The sequence below is a fragment of the Pollicipes pollicipes genome, unplaced genomic scaffold, assembly GCF_011947565.3.
Source record: "Pollicipes pollicipes isolate AB1234 unplaced genomic scaffold, Ppol_2.1 Scaffold_3447;HRSCAF=4054_pilon_pilon_pilon, whole genome shotgun sequence".
In the NCBI taxonomy this organism is placed as follows: Eukaryota; Metazoa; Arthropoda; class Thecostraca; order Pollicipedomorpha; family Pollicipedidae; genus Pollicipes; species Pollicipes pollicipes.
In genome coordinates this window covers 41,662,105-41,686,825 of record NW_023596297.1, presented here as the reverse complement: position 1 = coordinate 41,686,825, position 24,721 = coordinate 41,662,105, and the positions used below count along the sequence as shown (strand labels likewise).

General features: G+C 51.0%; 1 protein-coding gene across 1 annotated transcript in view; it reads left to right on the top strand.

Moving 5' to 3' along the window:
- Positions 1–16,345, top strand: part of Eip78C (Ecdysone-induced protein 78C) — a 39,141-nt gene extending 22,796 nt beyond the window's left edge. Inside the window, exons 4-10 of the mRNA XM_037215522.1 lie at positions 4,927–5,068; positions 5,590–5,801; positions 6,527–6,674; positions 8,863–9,026; positions 9,485–9,664; positions 12,223–12,437; positions 16,027–16,345. Coding sequence (XP_037071417.1) covers positions 4,927–5,068; positions 5,590–5,801; positions 6,527–6,674; positions 8,863–9,026; positions 9,485–9,664; positions 12,223–12,423 — 1,047 coding nt within the window. The 3' untranslated portion in view covers positions 12,424–12,437; positions 16,027–16,345. The remainder of the gene's footprint in view (positions 1–4,926; positions 5,069–5,589; positions 5,802–6,526; positions 6,675–8,862; positions 9,027–9,484; positions 9,665–12,222; positions 12,438–16,026) is intronic.
- Positions 16,346–24,721: the final 8,376 nt, after the last annotated feature.

Sequence of the window (24,721 nt, the reverse complement as noted above, 5' to 3'; positions counted from 1 at the left end):
TCATTGCCAGCTTAGTTATACTCCGGGTTTTTCTACGCAAAGCAATTCCAACCTTTTCTCATGTTATTTATATTTTGACGCAATTCGCGAAGTACATTTGTAAGGAGCATTATGCACATAGACAGTATTAATAGCCCTTTTCCTCGGAGAAAAACCAGGAAATGGAGATATAGGTGCGTTGATATTTCGGCGACATGTCTTTATCGACACGAATAGCAGAAGAGAATATCATTTAGCGTATTCACCTCTATTATATATATATATATATATATATATATATATATATATATATATATATATATATATATGTGTGTGTGTGTGTGTGTGTATATATTTACTTCTGGCATTCGTTTCGATAAAGACATGTTGGCAAAATATCAACGAATCTACATCCCTATTCTCCTGGTTTTTCTCCGAGCAATCAGGTTTTTACTGCTGTCTTATCTTCGTTAATATTTTTGGCGCTACCATTCTAATGAACTGCACTAAGTCGTTTTCAGTCACTGAAGCATGGATGTGTGCACGCCAAATTCTTGCATGTTAACTCGGAAATCAAATGGCAAGATGAATAACCTTGTCTGCCCTTTAGATATGACATTGTTTGGATAGAAGTGTGAAATATATACCCATCAGTGTTTTTTCCCGGTGTACAATTTTGTTGCGTAACATATCCATACCATTCAGCATACAAACTTACCAGTTTCCTAAGGTTAGTCATGCATTTCAACATAATTTCCACTATGGAGGTATGTTGAGCGATGCGAGCATGTTTTCGAGCAGGGGACTTCGCGACATGTTTTTGAAGGTTTGGCTGTTGCACAACTCGTTACGCCTAAAAAACGAAAGGTGCATGTCTGCCAAATGCCGAAAAATGCCCCTCTCTCGTACGCTGTGACCAACAGCTGTATTGGACGGTCGTGAATTTATGCCGTGGATCGCCACGAAGGTTCAACCCATTGTATGTGCAAATGTTACCGCAATCCGTGCAGCCACATGTGCTGTGCGTCCCGCTAGGAGATACGGACATACGCACATACAGACAGACGCACAATATTAATTTAGTAGCTTTCAAGACGGGGGCTTCAGTTTACTTTGCCACAATAAGAGTCGACGCAGTCGGTGCTGGTAGTATCGAGCTCAACGACGTGCGATTGATACGTGTACCATTTCCCACGTAGTGCTTAGCGACGTACGATTGATACGTGTACTATTTCACACGTACTGCTTAGTGACGTACGATTGATACGTGTGCCATTTCACACGTACTGCTTAACGACGTGCGATTGATACGTGTACCATTTCCCACGTAGTGCTTGTCTACACTTTTCGGAAAATACATGCCAAGCGCGGACCTGAAGCTTATTGCTAATTGGAGAACCTTATCACTATTCGAGCCGCTACAGTATCTTTCCACGGCTTGGCCTCTGCGCAGCCTGTTTCCCCCATTCGCGAACAAATGTCTCTCTGTTAAATGACAAAGCATACCCCCTTGTCCCCCGCGCTGCGACTATCACCCTGGCAGACCGACATGAAATTATGCGTGGGTCATCCCAAAGCTTGAGCAGCTATTAGTGCAAATTTCGCCACAATCCGTGCTGTTTTCTGTGCCGCCCATCTGGTTGAGAAACCAAAATACAAAGCCATGGTAGATAGACGTAAGCTGTCAATACCTTATCTTAGATATGACAGCGTTCAAGAAATGCGCTGCTTGGTGAAACATTTTAGATGCCACCTGGCTCATTGCGCGTGGCGTCATGAAGCCATGTAGATGTCTTGGAAGCCTCATAACACAGCCTCTAGATAATTGTGCTACTCGCCCCGGGCCAAAGCTTGCAGCGATATAACCCGCCGAAATGCTGACTGGCCGGACCGCAGTGGGGAGAGGCCGAACCCCTCTCAAGTTGCCGGAATTTCGGTTAGTTGACATAAGACTTGCTTAGCCTGCGGCCTCGCTTGTAGAATTCACTCAATTTAGTTTGATTTTAATTGTGAGGCTAAATGAAAGCCGGCATTGAAATGTCTAGCACCACGGCTGGGCTCAGTATCATCACATCTATTTCGGTGCAATTAATCATTTGATCAGCTGATCCAAGTTACAGAGATTGGAGCAACTCTGGCTTTGAATCATTGCAAAGGATCAATAACAGACCAGGTCATGGGATCTGATAAGCTTTGATTTATAAAAAAACATATTGTGACTATTGCGCAATTCAGGGCGAGGATCGAAACCAAGCTGAGTATTTTGTCTGCCACTATGCTATGTAAAGAAAAGAAATATTAATCCGCAAGCTCCGAAAAATCGACACAGCACAAACCAAAACTTGTCCCAAGTCTCGGCAGCCGCACTCGCAGCGACGCAGGACCAACATGATGCTACTGAGAGAGGACCGTTGTACACAGCAGCTCACTCCAGCTGGAGCGAGAACCACGGGACCACTGTTTAGTGGCGCTTTCCATCCTGTCGGCATTCGACGACATATGCAGAGTTGGCACTACTCCCTTTCCGGTTCCGTAACCGACATGCTAAAGCAAAAATGTGCAAGCAGGGCGATAGCTCCGTACATTTGTAACTGTTATAAATACCATTTTGCGGGTTTCCTTACGGTTATCAAGTATCGTTAAAGAGGTCAAGCAGAATTGATGCGGTTTCTATGCAGTTTCAACAAAGCCGCTCGCGGGGTCAAATTGATCCATTTCAAATTATGCCATCACTTACCTACAAGGTTAATGTGACATGAGGTAGGGGATGCATGGAATAATGTGATGTAGCCTGAGATTATTACACGACCTCCAGGGACCTTGGAATTAAATGATTGATCGCAATCGGGCGTTCACCAAGTACAGACCTTCACCTTGATATATTCTGCAGTACTGTATTCAAAATTGATAGCGTTGGACCCCGGTACACCAAGTGTCCCAGCGCCGCGATGCAGAAGGGCTTTCAAAGAGGCATCCGTCAAGACAACCTACGCTCAGCCCACCTTTAGTCCATAGTCGGCCGATACAAGTGATCACTTCAAAAAGGCAAAACAGATTGCATGGAGGACAATCACGACATGAGCACATCGACAAGCAAGAATAATACGGTAGTTCTGTTTCTTTCTTCTTCTTTTTTGGTTTTACGAGGTCAACATCCAATCAATAAACGTTCACCAAATCAGACATGTCATGTACTTAAAGCAATTGCCTTTGATCCGTGAAGTTAACAGAATGCAGGTTACGCCGAACCTCTGTTATTCCTACCTAAATGCTTTGTTTTCCAAAAAGACGCAACTGAGCTGGTTTCGTGTGTCCCTCCCACGTCTTTGCTGACTTGAAGACAAACGGTAGTTGTGCACGTAGCATGTCAGCCTTTATATAAAAAATTAGGCTGTGGAAAATCTGCTCTCACCCCAAAAGTGACCGTGAGATATCTCACCCAAAAATACATCTCAACGAACACCGCCGTGCCGCACATCAAACGAATCCTCACGCCGAGCCGACTCGAAACGCGCGCCCGTGCCGCACATCAAACGAATCCTCACGCCGAGCCGACTCGAAACGCACGCCCGTGCCGCACATCAAACGAATCCTCACGCCGAGCCGACTCGAAACGCGCGCCCGTGCCGCACATCAAACGAATCCTCACACCGAGCCGACTCGAAACGCGCGCCCGTGCCGCACATCAAACGAATCCCCACGCCGAGCCGACTTAAAACCCGCGTCTTCCTTTCCCTCAACTTTTCTCGTTCCAAAGTTACTGTAATGACATCGGGTAGGATGTGATTTAGGGTGATCTATCTCATCTAGTCTGCACGCGAATAAATGTGGTACATGACCAGTAACCTTTTATCTAGAAATCCGTGAAATCGCAGTTACTGACAAAACCAGGACCGGGAGCTTCACGTGGGCCATTTCAAGGAATTAAAGCATCCAGTAACATCGATGTGAATGAAATTCTGCTCTTTAAAAATCCCGAAATACAATTAATGTTATCGGACAAGGACGATTGTGTTAAATGCATAGCATGTTAAATTGGATAGATATTTACGGACTGGATGCGGGTCTTGTCAAATCAACGATAGATGCCGAGCTGCTGCATCCTTACGCATTGGAGTGCATCGATGCATTCACGTCGTAAAGGTTCCCCATATAATCTGATGCATCGCATTTGTAGCATTTTTGAAGGGCCACTCATGGGGAGGGGGGGGGGAGGGGCGTGTGCTGAGCGTGGTCTGAACGTGGGCTGTCTCGACAGAAATTTCAAAGAGCCTGGAGCCCAATTTGCGACTCCGATATCATAGCGAAGACCGTCGGTTAAAGACTTGGATACGTGATACCAGTCATACAGCCATCCATCACTGTAAAACAACAGCATGCGAAAAGATCGCACACGCGATCTGACTTGCTGTCATGGTTATCACTGTCAGAATAACAGCTCGCAGTCCTCCTAAAAGTGAAATAAACGGCCTAAATTTACCGACGGGCACCAACACATCGGTTCTGTCCGAGGACGTTGTGGTGCGATGCAGGATAAAATTATCACAATCATCCGAAAAGTGTCACCAACAAATAAGGATCTGTAGCATCTTGAGAAAACAGAGGCACGGGGTTCGCTATCCCGCGGTCGTTCCCCCCTGCCAGGTGAGAGACTGACGGCGCCATAAAGTCTCAGCTGCTGAGTACGCCGTAAAGCCTCAATGGCAACAACGAGTTGTAACCAGTTTTCCCTTTTGCTCTGAGTTGCCACCAAACCCTTCTTTCCTTCATCCTTATCGCAAGGTAATGCAAACGTGAAGTACTGCGTTTAGTTTTGAATGAATGATGCATACTGTTGTGCCTGAACTGCTTAGCTTGACTATTTTCTTATTATACTGAGACAGCTGTTCATGAACGTAAAGCGTCGTTTAAGCGTGCAATGTTTCCTTACGTCACTCTTCTTTGCAGGGTTTCTTCCGAAGAAGTATACAGAAGCAGATAGAGTACAGGTGTTTACGAGAAGGAAAGTGTCTGGTGATAAGATTAAATAGAAATAGATGTCAATATTGTAGATTCAAGAAATGTCTGGCAGTCGGGATGTCAAGAGACTGTAAGTATTAAGCTTGTCGCATTCCAATTCTCTGTCATATTTGCATGCATTTATTCGCATAAAAACTCCTAGAATCAGTGCTCAGATGCATGCTTGGTAAGCCTGAAATCACACTGCAGATATGGCAGCCAATGTTAAGCTGTCTTTTGCTGCATGTTTGACGCGCAAACAAAACATGTTTTTGCACGCCTGAACCTAAATTCAGACGTTCTAAGCAGAAAACGGAGTGAAGTGAACTTTGCAACGAGTCATGCTCTATCGTATTGATAGCTGGTTAACTTAGCTCCAAAAATCTGCAGTTACCAATTGATGACACTTGTGCGCTTGATGTCAATGGATTTTACATGCGCTTAAGTGCTTACTAAGACATGTCACGTCTTTGTTCCCTGTAGTTCTTTTGTTCCCTACTCCCTATATTTTATTTGATTTTATCCGGCCTGTACTGTGCATTAGTGATATCACCTCGGCGTGAATCGCCTGGTCGGGCCCGCACGGGGCGTGACGTGACGTCACGCCGGCAGCCGTCAGGTACGGCCGCGTGCCCAAGCGGAGCCGAGAGCGCTGCGAGCTTGACGGCCGCGTCATCAGCTCCGACGACGACCAATCACGCGACATCGAGACCAAGCAGCTGGCCATATATGACGTCATTCTGACGGTTTCGCAAGCGCACCACGCCCACTGCGCCTTCACGGAAGAGAAGACGCGGTCACTGAGCAGGAAGCCGGTCGCCTTCGTAAGTAGGCCGACGGCGGAACCGTGGTTTTGTGACGTCACCGCACGGCTCGCCGGGTGACACCGTGTATTCGAAGACATGGACTGGGCTGAGCAAGAACGTGTTTGTCTGCCTCGGGCTGCCGTCCCAGTTCTGCGGCAGGGCACGACAGTGCATTCCGCAGTTCTTGCCGTGTGCAGTGCTTTTAGCGACATCTGTGCACTCATGTGGCTCCATCACGTGATCCCGTCCAATTCATGTGCAGATGGCGGGTGTTAATGTGTAGCTGTTGCAGTCAGTGCAGCTGTTGGTGTATTATGACTTTGCATGCCACTGCACGACATATTTCAGCGCAGCGGATTCAAATTATGATGAAGACACCGTGATCACATCCTTATATGTCCGGCATGCTGGGTGGGGACCATCATTCCGTGTATTTTCTGGCCCCTTTGCCATTGGTATTTAAGCATCGTGCAAGACCTTCAGCGGAAGTTAGTGTGATGTGTTGAGATTTAGAGAACGCCAAATGATGAATATCTCAGACAGCCAGACAGCAGTTAAACCCGATTCTATATCTTCAGTCTCCCAACTGCTCTGGCTAGCAGTGACAGTGATGTGTCCGTTCCTGTCAGAGGCCTTGAATCACCGTATGGGGCACTGCGTGACCTGAGCCGATCTCCTCTTCCCTCCCTTTCTGAGCAGAGCGCCGCTGGTGTCACCATCTGACACTCACTGGCCGTCAACAGGACTTCTCCACGCCCTCGGGAGAGCCAGATGGCGCCACCTCAACGGTAGAGTCGGCCGAGCGCAGGCGCATCGTCGTTTGGCAGACCTTCGCCGCGCTCCTCACGCCATCTATACAGAGGGTGGTCGAGTTCGCCAAACGGATACCAGGTGGGGCGAGAGGCGGCGCTGCCGAAATCGCTCCCATTTCCTCTATGTGATTACGACGGGTGCGTGATGACAGGCACATGGGTCGAGTATCATTGAATAACGACATGCGATCTGATCATATCTAAAATATCATCTGGCATACCTCTCTTTTTTAATTGTTTGATGACTTAGAGACGAAAAATGTACTTTCAGAAGCTTGATGTGCAACGAAGAGCCATTTGTGCCATCGCGTTTTCATTGTACGCAATGTAACAATATATTAAATTACGTGACCCCAGAACGTCCGCATGTATTGGCTCACACCGCCGCACAGCACACTGGTGTTTAGACGAAGTTCCAGGCCTAATTTAGCAAAAACTATTAGAAGAATTTCATAGCAGACTGCTTTCGAGAAGCCACAATCGGATTCCTTTCGTGATTCCCATAAGGGTATTTTTTAAAAGATTTATTCCAAACATTTTGAAAGGACATATTTTGGGTGACAAGCTCACGCCAAGAAGGGATTGTTGTGTAGGCCCTGTCCCCCACCATCCGATTGCGAAATTCCAGCTCAATGACGGACTTTGGTAGCGGAGGTTTTGCGTGCCGCAACATTCGGCATGATCCTATTATTATGTTTGAAATTATATTTATTTCAAAGTTAAAGGCGATCAAAAGCAAACATGTTTTGCTAACTTAGAGTTTGTCAGTGTCTGAAGACGACTTGAAAACCTCTATTACATCTGTTCTGCGGCGCTTGTGGCACGGTGACTCTAGATCAAAGCCAACCAATCCGTCCGGTACTCCACTCCGTGCATTCCTCTGGCATCCCGCCGCGGTGGCCCTGCGCTGCGCCTGTTCCGCTACGCTGCTGATCTTCTCATAATTTAATACCGATGGCCGCAGACGGTGTTCTCGATCGGCCCAACACTCCCAGCTCGTGACGTCATCATTCAGGTGCATGCATCTCATTGTATGTACTGGTCAAAACGATATGAATAGCATATCGCTTCAAATAGATACATGACAACGGAACATAAACGCCGGCGCAATGAAGGTTACTGGCTATTTTGGTATGCCTAACGAGAAACGGTGGGTTTCGCCCCAGTTGGTCTTATCATTCGGGATTTTCAAGGTTGATGCTAAATTAGATCCCTGCTTAATATTCCTTTCGTGAAAGGGGCAATGTGTTTCGGATATTTTGGGATTGCCTAGAATGTTTTAAGCCATTCTGAGATAGTTTTAGAGGTAATAATGGATAATCTGAGAGATAACTTGGCATATCCTCACAATGGCCTGATAAGTTGGTTTCTCTAGTGATTCTTGCCGTGGCATGAGCCGACCCGGCATCCCCGTGGTCGCCTGATCTGCACCCCAAGAATCGTTCCGTAATGATGACTTGCGGGCAGGCGGACTAGAAGGATGACTTGCAGTTAGTGCGTGTTTGCTTTGGCTCAGCTAGTGCCCTAACACCATCGGAATTATGTCAGCTGACGGACATCTGTGTTTTTCACCACAGGAAGCATCTGTGCTTCCTACCCCCCCCCCCCCCCCTCCCCCCGCTCTCAAAGCCCCACCGATCTCGAGTGTTGTCAGAAGCGATTACCGGGAGGGGCGTGTGGGAAAAACATTCGTCCACCCACTCCGGTTCTGGCAAGTAATCGATGCACAGCGAAATAATGGGGCCTGCACAGGTGGCCGCCGTGGAGCGCATGCACTTGAGGCTCAGATGGGACGTGCATTGCCGGCCGACGCGGCGCACCGGGCGCTGGCTGTAGGTCGTACTGCGCAGCCGCAGCACTGGGTCAGCTATTGGGTGCGATGGTGGGACACCGGGGACACTTCAGCGTGTTGTTGCGATTTTGCAACCAAAGCGTTACGAAAAGCAAATTTCAGAATCGATGCTCCTGCTTGCTTCTTGTGTTGAGATCTGACCTGAATAAAAAGAACTTGATGCACTGTTTGAAATCTGCGCAGACGCACTAGCCCAGTTTCACTTCCTCTGCTCCCCTTTCTTGCCCGACTGTATTTCGTTCATTGATCCTTATTTGGAGAAGAAATCTTAGCTGATGGAAGTCATACAGCTCAATATGCTCCCGTGCATTGCGTTCATATGTCGTTTCACTTTTGTTGTAGATAACAGTGTCTGCTCGATCCGCCGACGACCGCCGGCGGGAGTCATGCTGACGGATCTCTGCTCTGTTATCAGGCTTCCTGGAACTGAGCCAGGACGACCAGCTGATCTTGATCAAGTCCAGCTTCTTCGACGTATGGCTGGCGCACGTGTCGCGGCTGGTCAATCCACTGGAAGGCAGCATCACTTTCTCGGACGGACAGTTCATCAGCCGGCAGCACATTGACGCCATGTTCAACGTGAGGGGCCGATCGCCGCCGGAGACCCGCCTCCGCACGCGGCGACGAAGCCGAGCAGGGAGCTCGGGCAGGCAACGAGCGGCAGGCGGCACAGAGACACCGCCGATAAGAAAGCGAAGAGAGGGAAAGGGAGGAAGATAGAGAAAGAGAGGAATTATCAATGCAATATGACAGAATTGGGAAACAGTGTTTCTTGGCTTTCCACTTAATGTTAACATAAACAATCAATAATTTATCTTCCTTGCGCATGCATACGAACCCTAGGTATGCGTTTGGACTAAAAAGTGTATAACACTGCCCACAGAGTATGGACTCCGAGCAGTCACATAACCAACGATGTGTTTGGGGTGGGAAGGCAATGATAGCAACCATCCGTCAGTCGGGGCATTTATCCCGCCGCAGCTGAGGGCTCCGGCCAGCACACGACCAGTACTAACCCGGGTCCGCGTCGTCCGCAGAGTGAGATGACGTCGGCGCTGTTCAACTTCAGCGTGGGCCTGAACGCGCTGAACCTCAACGACACCGAGGTCGCCCTGTTCTGCTCAGTGGCACTGATGGCCTCCGACCGGGACGGCGTCTCCAACCACAAGCTGATCGACGCCAACCGCGAGAAGCTGCTAGAGGCGCTGAAGATACAGGTGCGCAGGGACATGGGGCGACGGCGCTGTTAAGATACAGGTGCGCAAGGACATGGGGCGACGGCGATGAAGATACAGGTGTGCAGGGACATGGAGCGACGACGCTGTTTAGCGACCTGGGAGCAGAAGAGACAGGGAATTAAAGATGAGGTCGGGGGGAGAGAACTTTAGCATGAGGAACGGATGTGGCGAAGAGGGCGGGCGAGGGAAAGAGAGGGATGGATGAAGCCAACCGCATTGGGGCTGCTGATAATATATGGCTAACTAACTGCTCAGTCTTGCTGAGATGCGCTCGATGTGTGCTAGTTCTTATAGATTCAAGTTGTGCAATGAGCATTGGACCAATCAAAACCTTCCAAAAATAGCAAAACATTCCAAATCATGTGTTGCCATTTGAGCGTCAAAGCGTCCGTTGCATTAGCGTCGGAAACAGTTAACGCTACCAATTATGCAGCCATCGTTCTACAGCACACAAATTTTCCATTTCAACTTGGCTGATACTTTGTTATAAGTACAATTTTCTGACCAGCTACTCGAAATCCGGCAGGCGTCATGTACAATTTTGTGATATTTCGGCATAATAGCGGCGCTCCTGTGAGCGTGCGCTGCTGGCCGTTCGTTGGCGTGCATAGCTTGCTTGGTGCCTGATGGTTTTCGGCAGATGCGGGCTCATTCAACCACCCTCTACGCACTGTAACACAAATGCTACTCCAAAGCGTTACACCATCATACCTATTACACATTAGCGTTACACGTTACGCCTCTCGTCCGGATGCGGTGCGGGCGGCGCCGGCGCCGGCGCTCGGTCGTTTGCGGTAGGCCCGGTAGCTGGCTTTCGTCGCAAGGTCGGGCGGAGATGTTTTCTTTATAAACGCTCAGTTGTCCTTTCCACTTGGGTCACGTGACTGACCGGCTGGTGTGGTATGTTACGACGTTGAGGACATTGCTGGGGAGCTGAGGAGAGCCGACGGCAGCGTATTGGTCACTACGGTCGGCTTTGTCAGGCATGGCCGTCTGGAAACAGGCTGAATTTGCAGTATGGATTTGCGCATTACCGGACTTCCCGGTGAGCGTAAGCGGCCTATCGCTTCTGGTTTTAAATCACACGAACAGAAACCACAAACAGAACGCTAGGCTCAGGTATTATCGAACTGATGGCCGTCATCCGCAGCACAACCTTATCGTGTGCTGTAATTACATCGTAATCAAATTTCCTAAATTGTTGTGGCTGAAAACTTGGACCGTCTGCCAGACGATTGATCGCTGTGCACCAGTTTCCCTGCGGACGATCAAACATCGCTGAAATCGATGAGCAATACCCGTCACATCGTGACGAAGGGTGTGATGGTGTGACGTCTTTGAATAGCGTTTACGTTACAGGAAGTAGAGTTGGGATGACAAACTTAATCTACTACATAACCCGTTACAGCCCTGTTACCAAGCTACTGCCCAGCCCGGCTGCCCGCGGCCCCGGGCACCATGCACGCACCACTACGGACCGTAATTGTCTTCGCTCGACACCGCACAGTCAATGGGGCGACGTAAACTGTGCACAACACCTAATGCAAAGAAAGTTAACGTCTGATCACCGGAGGATGTGAACATGACGGCTATCTTACGTCTACGGCACCCAGATCATCTGTCCAGCCCCATTAGGCTTATCACTCGCATCGACCGCAAGACGCCTCACCCATGACAACAGAGACGGAACCGGCTGGCCCGTACACCGCCACCCTACCGAAACGCGTCTGTCACCTATCGAAGCCTTCAGCACGCGAGTGTGTAGCTTTTCCGGCGATATTTTCCAAGTCCGTAATTTTGCGCGGCCAGCATTTCCCAAGTTCTTACTTCTTGTCCGTCGCGAACCATTTTTCCCCTCGCAACAGATCACGCGATCTGGGGCTGAGCTTAGCTTGCGCGTGCAAGGCCATCCTATAGCGGGCTTTGCTGATCGGCGACTTAGCGTGCCGGAGACTAGAACAAAATATAGGACCTGTCGGGATTCGAGCCGAGACCCCTACTTATTCGAAGCCGGCTTACTGACATGTTATGATGAAGCACTATGCTAGATGGGTTGAGGTTGCGGACTTCTGTGTGCTGGGTCGTGACCTGTGTACCCTTCGGTGTTAGCCTGCTCTTTTTGACTTTGTCATTATGAGCAGAGAGACGTTAAAATGCAACACTTGCTTATCAAAAACGCCTTTCGTTTCTTAAACATATATACTCACCTCCCCAAGTCATTTGAGCCTCATCCTGTAGTTCATCAGATAATGCGGAACCGATTTTAGCGGTAGCTTTTAAAGAATGGTTTTTCAAATGACCATATCTCACTTAACGCAAAGCATGACCTTATTAATGACCCCGGTGCACGATGTCATGTCATGGTGTGAACTTCTCCCTCCAATGGCATCTCGTGCACGCCCATTTGACCTCCGAGGTGCTTCTCCTCCCGAGTTCCACCACACACGCGTGTGGCGTCGAGTGTCGGATGACCTGATGTCCTGCCGTGATCAATCTCGCTCGCCGCTCAAGTTCTGGTGACCCCGCTTTGTCTGCAGCTGGCAAGGAACCACGTGTCCGAGCAGAACATCTACAACACGCTGCTGCTGAAACTTCCCGAACTGCACGCGCTGGGCCGGCGACACGGCGAGCAGCTCAACTGGTATCGCAGCCGCTGGCGGCAGCTGCAGCTGCCCGCCCTGTTCGCCGAGATATTCGACGTGCCGCGACACGAGACGGACGACATGGTGCAGGGCTAGCGGCTCGTGACCGGGTGAGCAGCCGACATGGTGCAGGGCTAGCGGCTCATGTCCGGGTGCGTAGCCGACATCGGGCAGGATTTGCGTCTCGTGTCCGGGTGAGCAGCCGACATGGGGCAGGGCTTGTTGCTCGTGTCCGGGTGAGCAGCCAACATGGGGCAGGACTTGTTGCTCGTCTCCGGGTGAGCAACCGACATGGGGCAGGACTTGTTGCTCGTGTCTGAGCGAGCAACCGACATGGGGCAGGACGTGCGTCTCGTGTCCGGGTGAGTAGCCGACATGGGGCAGGACTTGTGGTTCGCGCCCGGGTGAGCAGCCGTCGGCGGGTCATCTGTTGGTCCAGCGAACAAGCGTCAAGGGGTAAGGGACACGCAACAAGGAATATGGGAGAGGAGACATGGGACACGGAACATGGGACACGGGACGCGGGACATGGATTGCGGGACACGGGACACAGAACACGGGATACGGGATATAGGGCACAGGATACAGAATACGGGGACACAGCACACGGGACGCTGAACCCGGGACATGTGGCACGTGATACAGGACACGGGACACGGCGACAAATGGGCACGGGACTCGGGAACTTTGGGTACGGGATGCGTGACGTAACACGTAGTACGGGATACATGACCAGAGTTGTTGCAGCTTCCGCGTAGACAACTTTTCTCATTGGTTCCCGTTGCATAAGCTATTATACCCTTTGAAGTCTTCTGGCAACAGTTTGCACGCCGAAGTTCCTTGAAGGGTTTCGCGCCGCCCTTTTGAGGTCGGTGGTCCCGGGGCGGCTAAGCGGCCGGCAGAGCGGCGGGGTGGGGCGGCCGAGCGACTCAGGTCAGCGATCATGAGAGCACAGCTGGCCCTCAGCCTCGGAGTCGGCGGCCCTCTCGGCGGCCGCACATCTGTTTGTACAGGACGTCGGCACGGCTTATCGGTCGGCGGCGCCCGGTCCGACCCGGTGGGTGGATGGATGGCCCGGCGCCACCCACTCGGCTGAAAGGGCGGGCGTCGGGGCCGCCTGTGACGTGGGATCGACGTGACAGCGGCGGCGGCGCTCCTTCGCTCCTTCCGCCCCGACCGCCCGGCCGCCCGGCCGCCCGGCACAACAGGGCGGTACAGAGCACAGCTTAACACTGAGAGGTTACATAGGCCTGGGGTGGTGCAGGCATCGCCCTGGATCTGATGTGAGACGGAAGCGCCCAGTCTTTAAATGTCCCTGCTCACATGGGAGGAACGGAAGCCCCCGTCGATCGCAGGGGAACTGTCGCGATACTGAGTTGATTTCACAATAAACTTTAAGCGTTGTCAACAGGTATTTCCCACAAATTTCATCATGACCAAAAATAATGTCAACGATATCAGACTTGAGTAAAAATGAGTGTTACTGATTGCGCCATAGCTTTGAGCACTTTTGACAGGTGTCATTGAACGGCTACCTTTGAACACCTGGTCGCCGCGCAAAAATAATCGCTCTTGTGTTGTATCACAGTGCAAATAAATCATGCAGTTCTGAAGCTGTGTTGAACCAATAAGTTATTCCTATGTGTCCGTTTTTATCTTTCAGGGTTTGTTGCACCCTATACGGGTTTGTGCATTTCTTTCAACTAATTTGTTCTCATAAGCAACATTCGAAGGAAGAATTACGGTGTCTTCTCAAAAAAGCCCAGCTTGGAGGCTGGAAAAATTGTTTCAAAATGTATAAACAGATGTGTGATATTGCAGTAGTATGACTTACAATTGTCGTTTTTGGAAAACCAGATCCACGACTGTATTTTCACCAGAAAGCAGCTGAGGAATACTATGTGGACTATCGTCGGCCTGATTGAAGGAGGGCCGGGTCACGGGCCACCAGGCCGTGTCGGTCGTGATAGGCACATTATCTGCAGTTCTCCATCTCGTCAGTGTGCAGTGGGCGCAGTGCCCAGTTGCAATGCCTCTCCTGCTCTCCAGTCCGCGTCACGACATTGAGCGGGCGACAAATTGACGTCCTTGTGGGGCCGCTAGCATTGTTTCCGGTCAAACTGGGGGTCACGACCGACCGGTTCGCGAGGTCATGGGACCGTTTCCGGCGGTTCACTCAGGCGACCGGAAAGCAGACACAAGTCGTGACGCGGTTAACGGGGTGTAGTATGCCCGCCGCAAAAAGCGCAGATTCTATGTTGCGAATGTTCTTGTTTGAGCCCGCACCGTACGGTGGGACGACCTGGAAGGGACGCTGGCATGACGCGGCAGGTTAACGGCGTTGGCAGCTGGACTTCCGCGGGCAGATTATGTGCCGGAGTAAGCTGATGGCTGCAGGCAGTAATGTGTCTCAATAGCATGGCGGGTCATTTTTTCCGATGTTCGATGCACGTTATTGCCTGCATGGATTGTGCTTTGATGAGAGCTGAGGATTAATGATTATTAGAGGAAGCAATTTTCTTCTAAACGATGACGGCGAACGTGCTCCATTGATCTACACCAGTGGTCTTCAACTTTGTGTCGTCACCCAACTTTCCACCGTTTGGTTTGTTGATTGCGTTTTCAAAACCCTCGGTGGAACAATGAAATCCATGTAAAATGGCGAGATAACTAACGAGGATTATCATCATATGATGAATTAAAGTTTGACGAAAATATACAGCACATAGCGCCAACGGATCGTTCGCAGCCAGGAGGCGTCCGCGACTAGCACACGGACAACGGGGCCTCGTATGGTGAGCCAAGTATGCCAAAGCGCCAATTTTAGAAGCACCCGACGATGGCAAGGTTGCTTTTGTGTTCTTTGCCCGACCTTTGGAAAACTGGCACCGCTCTGCATCATTACATTACGCCATCGGTCGCTGGCGGGCCCTCCGATCGGACATTGCCAGCAGCTATGTACGCTCCACCCACCACGGCTTTTGAGAGGAGAGCGCCACATCCTAAAATGTCATGGTGAGCAAACAGATGTGTTCACCCAGGCGAAGGCCAGCCTCTCCGCCCAGTGACGCCGCCCCTGAGAACATGGGGGAAATCTGTTCAGCTTTATCCATGTTTTGCAAGCTGCAACACCGCAGGCTTCAGACTCAATAAAAATTCATTCAAATATATATGCTCCATTTTCTTTTTTGTTTATTCAATCAGCTGCAATGCTTGGCAACTTAGAGTTGTGGAATAAATGGGAGGCTGCACCTGAGCGGTGGCATGAGACAAAAATTTGAAGACCGCTGTCCAGCGAGGCGGCTGCACGGAACATAATACGTGTACGGAAGGCAGTATTGATGCAATCGACAGCCAGCACAGCGATGCATCGAAGGGTCTTCCGCTTGTATCCGGGGAGTCTCGTGCTTGTATCCGGGGAGTGTCGTGCTTGTATCCGGGGAGTCTCGTGTTTGAAATTGGAAAGCATCGTGCTTGTGTTCAGAAGGCCTCGTCTTTGCATCGGTAGAGCTTCCCACCCTTGCGTGGGGAGTCACGTGCCCGTAACAGCGGAGCATCGTCCTCCAAAGCGGAGAGTCTTACGCGATCACGTGGGGAGTCTGACGCTTGCGTCCGAGGAACATTGGAGGGCGTCTGGTGTTCATTCGGGGGTCACCCGGGGCTCATTCGGGGTCTCACGCCAAGTGCTCGATGTTTCAGGCGGTCCCGCCGCTGGTCTGGACCGGCACCGGCGGACTGACGAGCCCGCAACAGTCGGACGGCCGCTGGAGTCGACGACACGGGGCGGCTGCCGATGGCCCAATGACGACACTGCGCCCTCCCTGCGGCCGGCCCGGCCGGCGGGCGCAGCGGGATCGGACCGCGAGGCGTTACCATAGACTGGAGATAAGCCGGGTTTGCCCGGAGGGCATTTCACCGAGCGTGGGAAATGGCCGTGTTGTGGCATTACCATGGTGCTCGCTGTGTGACAGCGGTGTGTGTGTGTGTGTGTGTGTGTGTGTGTGTGTGTGTGTGTGTGTGTGTGTGTGTGTGTGTGTGTGTGTGTGTGTGTGTGTGTGTGTGTGTGTGTGTGTGTGTGTGTGTGTGTGTGTGTGTGTGTGTGTGTGTGTGTGTGTGTGTGTGTGTGTGTGTGTGTGTGTGTGTGTGTGTGTGTGTGTGTGTGTGTGTGTGTGTGTGTGTGTGTGTGTGTGTGTGTGTGTGTGTGTGTGTGTGTGTGTGTGTGTGTGTGTGTGTGTGTGTGTGTGTGTGTGTGTGTGTGTGTGTGTGTGTGTGTGTGTGTGTGTGTGTGTGTGTGTGTGTGTGTGTGTGTGTGTGTGTGTGTGTGTGTGTGTGTGTGTGTGTGTGTGTGTGTGTGTGTGCGCGCGCGCGCGCGCGTGTGTGGTGTTACCTGGCACGTCGCGTAGCGGCAGTGTGTTGTGCGTGTCCGGGCGCTCGCCGCAGCGGAGCACGGGCCGCCGGCTGGTCCGCGTCCGAGTCTGATCCGCGGTGCCGGGCTGCAGCCTGCCCGGGTCGCAACCACAGGTCGGTACCGCTCGAGGCTGGGCAGCCGGCCGCCACCGGTGCTCCTGGGGTCGTGATGGCGTCGCACCAGCGTCTCGGGCCTTTGTGTTCAAAGTGAGTGCCAGTTGGCGAGTCGGTCTAGTACGGGTTACTGTGGGGACGCACGGGACGCTCGCATCCTCCTCAGCCGGCGGCGCCCCCGCCACCAGCTCCGTTACACCGTGTCTGTGTCAGTGTCTGTGTAGACGGCGTGTCTGAATTGCTCTGTAGCCGTGCCGGGCCTCGGCGTGGTGAACTGCTGCGTGTGTGAGGTACTCGGGGTGGGCCCGACACTGAGGGCGTCCTCCGTCGGAGCCGTCGACCGCCTCGTGTCGCGGCCGACGTCACCCCAGCCGAGAACGCAGCCCTGCTGGGAGGGGCAGCGGCACGCTCCCGCCATTGCAGCGCGCCGGAGCGTCAGGCTCCTAGACCCGGCACACGGCGCGCCGTCGGGGCTCGCTTTCTGCCGCCGCTGCTGTGCGCCACTACGGCCCTGTGGTCGTGCTCGGGCGCCGCTGTGGAGGGGGGCGCCGCCGAGCTGCCGCCGGCGGTCGGCGAGCGGGGTGACGCGCGGACGAGGCGAGGGGGAGGCGTGTCCACCCCGCACAGCGGCTCGGGTAACTGACCGGCGCTCGCAGCGCCAGGTCACATTGCGCTTCCCTGGAGAGGTGTCATATAACAAATCGCACATTGGTGCTGAAAGAGTGTGTGTAATGGTGGAGAGAGGACCACCGTGGCTTTTCACGCAAGGCCTAGCCAGTTGTGGTGCTCGTTTTTGTTATGCTTCGTAGGCATGGATAGGCGGCTATCTTCTCACCCAACCCTGATACCACGTCGTTGTTGTGTTGGTCGATTTTAATGCCTGTTGTTGTTTTGTTACGATGCAGCTTTGAGTACGTTACACTGTTGAGTACGCAATCGTTCGCTCGTGTTACACGTGTTACCAGTTAATAGCGCCTAGTTTTATCGAAGCTTCTGTGAATATTGCATATATCAAAATCCCTCCTGTAGCCATAGGATGGGGGGTTCACTCAGTACCTTTGCAAACAAATGGTCGCCGATGCCCTCTGAAGAATCGGCTCCGGAAAATGGTGTCTCGACTTGAATTATGTACATTTATGTATTATTTGTAGAAAGCTACGTTTGTTAATATATTTGCATGGTTTTATGTCCATTGTATTTGTGAGAACTTGTGGAATGCTTAGCTGTGCCTGGCGGGCGCATCTAGTCCACTCAAAGCAACATGGTAATGACCCGCGCTGCTCAATAGTGCAGCAGCACCGCCGTATCGGCCAGCTCCTCCATCACGTGGTGATCAAAGGTTGGGTTGCAGGATTCCACGAGCCGGGGTGATTAGCGCAGTGCACTGAATAGGCTTCGTTCGCCTCGAACCCAGTGGCCGTGTCGCGACAGTCGGCTCACCGACAGTGGCTGCGGCTTTGGCTTGCGGCTGCAGCGGTGTGCGCCTGCGCAGCGAATGATCGACGTTGCAGCAGCACGCACCAGAGTGTGGCCGCTACGAACAAACAGCTCGCAGTGGCGGGCCGGCCAGCCGGGCTCGCCAGACAGCTGAGTACGGCCGACAGACGCGGCCAGCGCGCCCACCGCGCTGCCGAGAGCACAGCTGGGTTCGGCGCGGCGGCGGCGGCGCCGGTGTACTCCGGCGGCCACGACTGCGGTCCCTGAACAGGCTCCACAAGTGCGGCCCTGTCTCGTTATAGCTTAGAGGGATCAGCACGCATGACAAAGGAACACGAAGAAGGACGCCGCCGCGATTTTGCAGCGTGGCCGGCCTCCGTTTTGTGGGGCGCGCGACATTGTAGGAATCTGTGAAGCTCAGTCTGTATGAAACGCGTGATGACGGTGCCAGCCGGGCGTGGGAAGGGAAGCGCGCGTCCGCATCCCCCCCCCTCCCCCCTTCCAGGTGATTACGAAATACGACAATATGCCTATGGCGTTGCATGGAAGTTAAATGTGCACAGCTCCCTCTGTTCGTTATTCCGGCATCACCCGACAGTGCTGCCATCTGACGCATGGTAACGGCCGACTGGCATCACCTCTTCATGGCAGGGTTGAAAATTTCTGACAACAGATATGTGCTAGAGACAAGGCAGGGTATTTTCACGTATGACAAGCACGACCACGTGCATGGTGTAAAGCAGTTTAGAATAGAAAGCAGCTCTCTTTTGTTATGCAGACAGAACATCCAAGTACGCCCTAAAGACATGGGTGGAGAGTGATGCGTAGTAGGTGTAGTTGCTGCTAGATGATCTTGCATTAATACCAACACCATCTTGATATGTCGCTTTGGGAAGCTGTACATTTCTGGAGCTTGGCCCCGCCCAATTAATACTACATTTCATATTTATATTCCACTTGATCCCAAGGGCTCTTGGTAACGCCCACGTTCTGGAGTTACGTTTCCAAAAAGTTGGGTGAAGAGGAAAGGACGGCCTCGACCTATTCTTACATGCCTCGCTGTGGGGCTGAAGTGAAATGCAGGCCTATCCAAAAGTGATAATGGTCTTTCCCTTGCTGTTTCGCTCCTAACGTGGCTACGCCTGTTAGCAGCGGCCGATGCTGGCTCACCCTCCGTCGTCGCTGTGTTTGTCTGCCACCGGAAAAACGCGGGCGCAAGCGAACTACTTGACCCATGGGCAAAATATATACCAGATATAGCTGTTGTGCCCACTCCATTTGGATTCAGGCATTCGAATTGTCTAGTTTGTTTCGTTGCTAGTCCATTTTGCACATGGTGACAACCTTAGAATATATATACATGTATATATATATATATATATATATATATATATATATATATATATATATATATATATATATATATATATATATATATCTCTCTCTCTCTCTCTCTCTCTCTCTCTCTCTCTCTCTCTCTCTCTCTCTCTCTCTCTCTCTCTCTCTCTCTCTCTCTCTCTCTCTCTCTCTCTCTCTCTCTCTCTCTCTCTCTCTCTCTCTCTCTCTCTCTATAACTGAACCTGTCAAGAAATTATATAGGAACTTCAACAACAGTCCTGATTTGTGCTGCATCATGGCTATTGCCGGTTGCTCACTTGCCGTTACATTCGTTTAGCAAATGACTCACCTGATCGGGAAGGACCGGAAAGATCAAGCCTGTACGTAGCACAGTACCTACATTTCAGCGCAGCATTCATAGCATGCCCGTAACAGCGTAGCGAATCTGACCCTCAGATATGCAAGTGGCAACGGTGCTTCGTCTTGCATGGGCTCGGTTCGGAATACTGATCTCAAGAATCACAATCTTTTCGTTGTTCTGGAAACCGTAGGGCTGTTAAGCTCTACGGTAGGTTAGCGTTCCAGTCGGTACGGCCCCGCCCCTGCCTGTGGCCTCTGATGGCTCGGCCCCGCCCTGCCAGGCTACGGACGGGTCACTGGCACGCCCCACAGGCTCCGAGCACATGGACATGCAGGAGTGTAATCACCCGACCCTCACTTCATGGCCGCGTACTCGAGGAGGTGGGGCCGCGCCCCTCCCTCCAGCCGGTCATATAGGACCCGGCATGCCATCCCACCCTCTGGCCGGTACCTGCGCAGAGGGCATGCACAACTTGAGATCTTGAGGTCCAGGCACCAGGGCAATCAGGTATGGCCTCTCAGCCCAAGGTGAACGTAAGGCCCCATGAATACATACAGGATAGATTCCTCGTTAGTGGCTTGGTAGCTATCGGCAGGGAAGGACCTAAGTGTGTGGATCGGCACCCATCCTAATTCGTACTGTACCAATTCTAACTACTGTATTCAGGGGCGTCACTTTGCATCCTTTTGGTGGTCTCCTGACTTGAAGCCCTAAATGTTCTTCAGACCCCTTCTCCCAATGCATATGAGCAAAAAAGGAGTACCGGTCCGACGAAATGTAGCAAGTTATTCTAAACTGCTGCTGCACTATGTACCTAAACACGTCGCTGCTAGATCATGCTCATTTTGTGCAAAATAGTATGCTGTAGGTGCCTGGTGTTTTGCTCACGCCAAGCTCCCCGCATGATGAGCCAGTTTACAAACGTTGGCAGGTGTTCTTGAGATAACACAGGCACATCAGGACAAAAAAAATGGATCGTAATATGCGGCAGCTTTTCAAAGTGCAGGGTGGCCAAGATAAACGTTGACTGAGGTTTTCTTGAAAAAGACAACTGCATTGTTGGCATCATTAGCATTTCCCTATACATTCAATAGCCAAGTAGGAGCAGTGACACTGGTAAAAAGAGATTTCACAACCGTCAAAAAGTGACCACAAATGAGGCTCTAGTCTGTCCCCTGGCGTTCAGAGATGCGCCAGAGCTGAATCAGCTCCAGCAGGTCGGATATAATGTCAATCTTGTCAACGGTGATGCGTCCCATCTGAAGTCTGAAGGGACCATGACCTCTTGAGGTTCGCTGGCTCGTCCGCGTAGACGGGGTCCTTTAGGTCATCCCACAGCATAGAACCCAGTGGCGACGAGAGTGTGAACATTAGGCGTTGTGACACGTTAGTGGTTACGAATATTAGACGTTATGGTACATTGGCGGTCACGAATGTTAGGTGTTATGATACATTAGTGGTTACGAATATGAGGCGTTATAAGACATTCGTGGTTACGAATATTAGGCGTAATGATACATTAGTGGTTACGAATATTAGGTATTATGATACATGGGTGGTCACGAATATTAGGCGTTATGATACATTAGTGGTTATGAATATTAGGTATTATGATACGCTAGTGGTTACGAACATTAGCTGTTATGCTACATTGGTGGTTACGAATATTATACGTTATAATACATTCGTGGTTACGAATATTAGGCGTTATGATACATTAGTGGTTACGAATATTAGGTATTATGATGCGCTAGTGGTTACGAACATTAGGTGTTACGATACGTTAGTGGTTACAAACATTAGGTGTTATGATACCTTCGTGGTTACGAATATTAGGTGATATGATTCACTAGTGGTTACGAACATTAGGTGTTGCGATAATCCCGTTCTGAATCATGCTTTGCCATTGAATGGTCAATCGAACGCCTCGCAGTCTTGGCTGCACGAGAAATACACATGTCTCTGTGGAGTAAGCCGTGGATAAAGTTTTACCCGGTCTTCCTGTATGCAGGAAAGTTTCACATGGGAACGGCTTATTTTATCTTTCTACGACTTCTTTGCGAATCTGCAACTGTTGTATTGTTAAGCCGACGCCTTGCGGCACAATCAGGAGAGCACTTTTGATACGAGGACTGCTGCCATTTGCTTTGGTATGTGCCAAAATACAATGTGTTGTGTTGTGTTGGGGGAGGGAAGGGGGCGGCGATTATATTCTTCTAATGATTAAGCTTGAACGTTTTGATTGGATGTCTTCTGGGTTATGTGCTCACGCTAGGCAATGCTTGTTGCGCGAGCCCTGACACCATCATCCGATCGTAAATTCCGGATCAACGGCAGAATTCCGCGTCAAAAGCATAACGTGCAGCAATGCTCGGCAGTGCCAACTCTGCTCTCTGACGTCACCTGGCCGTTGTCGGCGCTGTCATTGGGCTTTGCGACTCACTAAGCTGATGAGGCATTTGGCGCCACCCGCCTCTCACGCTGACAGGAAAGGCGAATACCGCGGAGAATCGAGCCAGGTTTGAGCCCTGAGTTTTGAGCCTTGAGTTTCCCGGACGCGCACTTTAACCACCAGGCTATCGATGACCAGCAGCCTGAGCGTCAACATGCCGCTCCCACCGGCCACTGGCCATCCCAGCCAGCAGAAACAGTTAGCAAACGTCTGAAGCAACTCGAACCCTCACCACCACTGGTGGGTGCGTCGTAAGGCAGGCGCTCTAACCAGCTAAGCTATCGGGGCGGGCCACAGTACATTCCGGACGAGACGGCCTCAGATGGCAGTTCGACGGTGTATCTTCCACCTCACCTGGTTGTATCCTCCCCTTCCCCACCCTGAATAGCATCGATGAATGAGATCAGCGCATTTTGTGCGGTGTGCTCCAGAGCGAAAGGAATATTTGAGTGGCGTTGACAGATTTTACCGACGAAATCTGACCACGAGCACAGATTTCAACTGTGGAGTTTTCTCGATAGAAACGTTTTATTCATAACGTTATCTAACCACAGCCTTCCAGTGAGAGAGTAGTAGTCGCCTTATTCCTCGTAGAAAAAACAGCAGAGTAGGTATAAAGATGCGTTGATATTTCGGTAACATGCCTTTATCGAAACAAATGGCAGGAGTAAACCCAAAATTGTCTTCCGATGATCTTAATCGATTTTTCAGGTTTTTTTAACTGAACCTGATTGCTTTAATTGAACCCGAACCTTTGGCCTGATATTTTGAAGTTACTTCTGTTATATGTTTCGATAAGTGTATGTTGCCGAAATATCGACGCATCTTTATCTTCATTGTCTTGGTTTTTTTCTACGAGGATAAGGCTATTACATTTGCCTTATCTATGTGCATAATGTTCCTCACAAATGCACTTCACAACTTACGTAATTTACAACATTCCGATACACTGGAGGTCGATGATTTTCACCATGTTAGTTTCCAACCCATCAGGCTGAAACACCAAAAGCTCAAGACTTTCTTGCTTAAGCAACTTCCAACTCATGTAAAAGCTTGTTTCGCGCTATGTTTTCAAGCGATCACTCTGACGACCGTTCAGTCATCAGTCTTCACTCCGATGACCGTTCAGTCACCAGTCTTCACTCTGATGACCTCTCAGCCACCAGTCTTCACTTTTCATGTCATCCCAAGTATCTACATGGCCGTTATGGAGGTCGTGCAGTTCAGTTTCATTTTTGTGTATTATATATATATATATATATATATATCCCGTTTTAGTTTGTGTATACACACATCCCGGCCGTGTAAGCAAATTGCTATAGTCTCTCGTCTGCACGTTTCAAGTCGCGGCATTTGCAAACAGGCGTCTTTTGCGCCCCGAATCACTGTTGACGAAAGAAAAACGATCTCTTTTTCGTTGATCACCGCCAGCCCATTTATTACGATTTTTGCTTTGAGTTACAGTTGCACCACATTCCAGGCATTTCACAAAAAGGCAGCCTTACATCAGCTTCAAATCGGATGTCATTCCTCAGCACCAAAAGCATTTTGGAATCGACCATGTCGACCAATAAACAACAATCAACCAAACAGTTTTTTAAATCTTCGTATCGGGGACGAAAATTTAAGTGGTCGAAAGCCGGGAGAAATAAGGGCCTGGGGTAGGTTACGTTAGCTTTATTGGCTCACACCTCCACTCCCAACCGATGTTAGGAAGTGATACTGTGATCTGATCTTGTCTGATCTTGTGTCGGGCAATAGGTAAAAGTACGCAAGAGCATCACTGCCAGTGGTTCAAATTGGCACACTATGCACAGGAGCATGCTTGCCACACATCTCTGGTGATACGCAGGACCCCTGCTTGCCACACATCTCTGGTGATACGCAGAACCCCTGCTTGCCACACATCTCTGGTGACCCTCCGGCCAGCCGCGGCGGGCAGCGGACCCTGACAGCGCGCGGGCAACATCCGGCCGTCACCAGTCGCGTGCGGGTTGTCACCGGCGGGAAGGCGCCGGCGCCGAACCCTTCCTCGTCCCCCTCCCCGCCCTTCGACAGGCAGCGGCCTCTGACGGCGCTCTAAGGATACCCGGCCATCACCGACCGAGTGCGGGCTGTGCCAGCGGCGGGCCCCACCTCGCCCCTTCCCCCCCCCCCTCCGTCGGACGCGGCTCGGTGGGGCCAGCTAACGGGATGTCAGGCGGCCACGCCCGCTCGCCGTGTCGTTTACCCCACATCCGCCAGCCAAGGTCGAGACGCCCGCGCCGGCGGCCACGGGTGGCGCC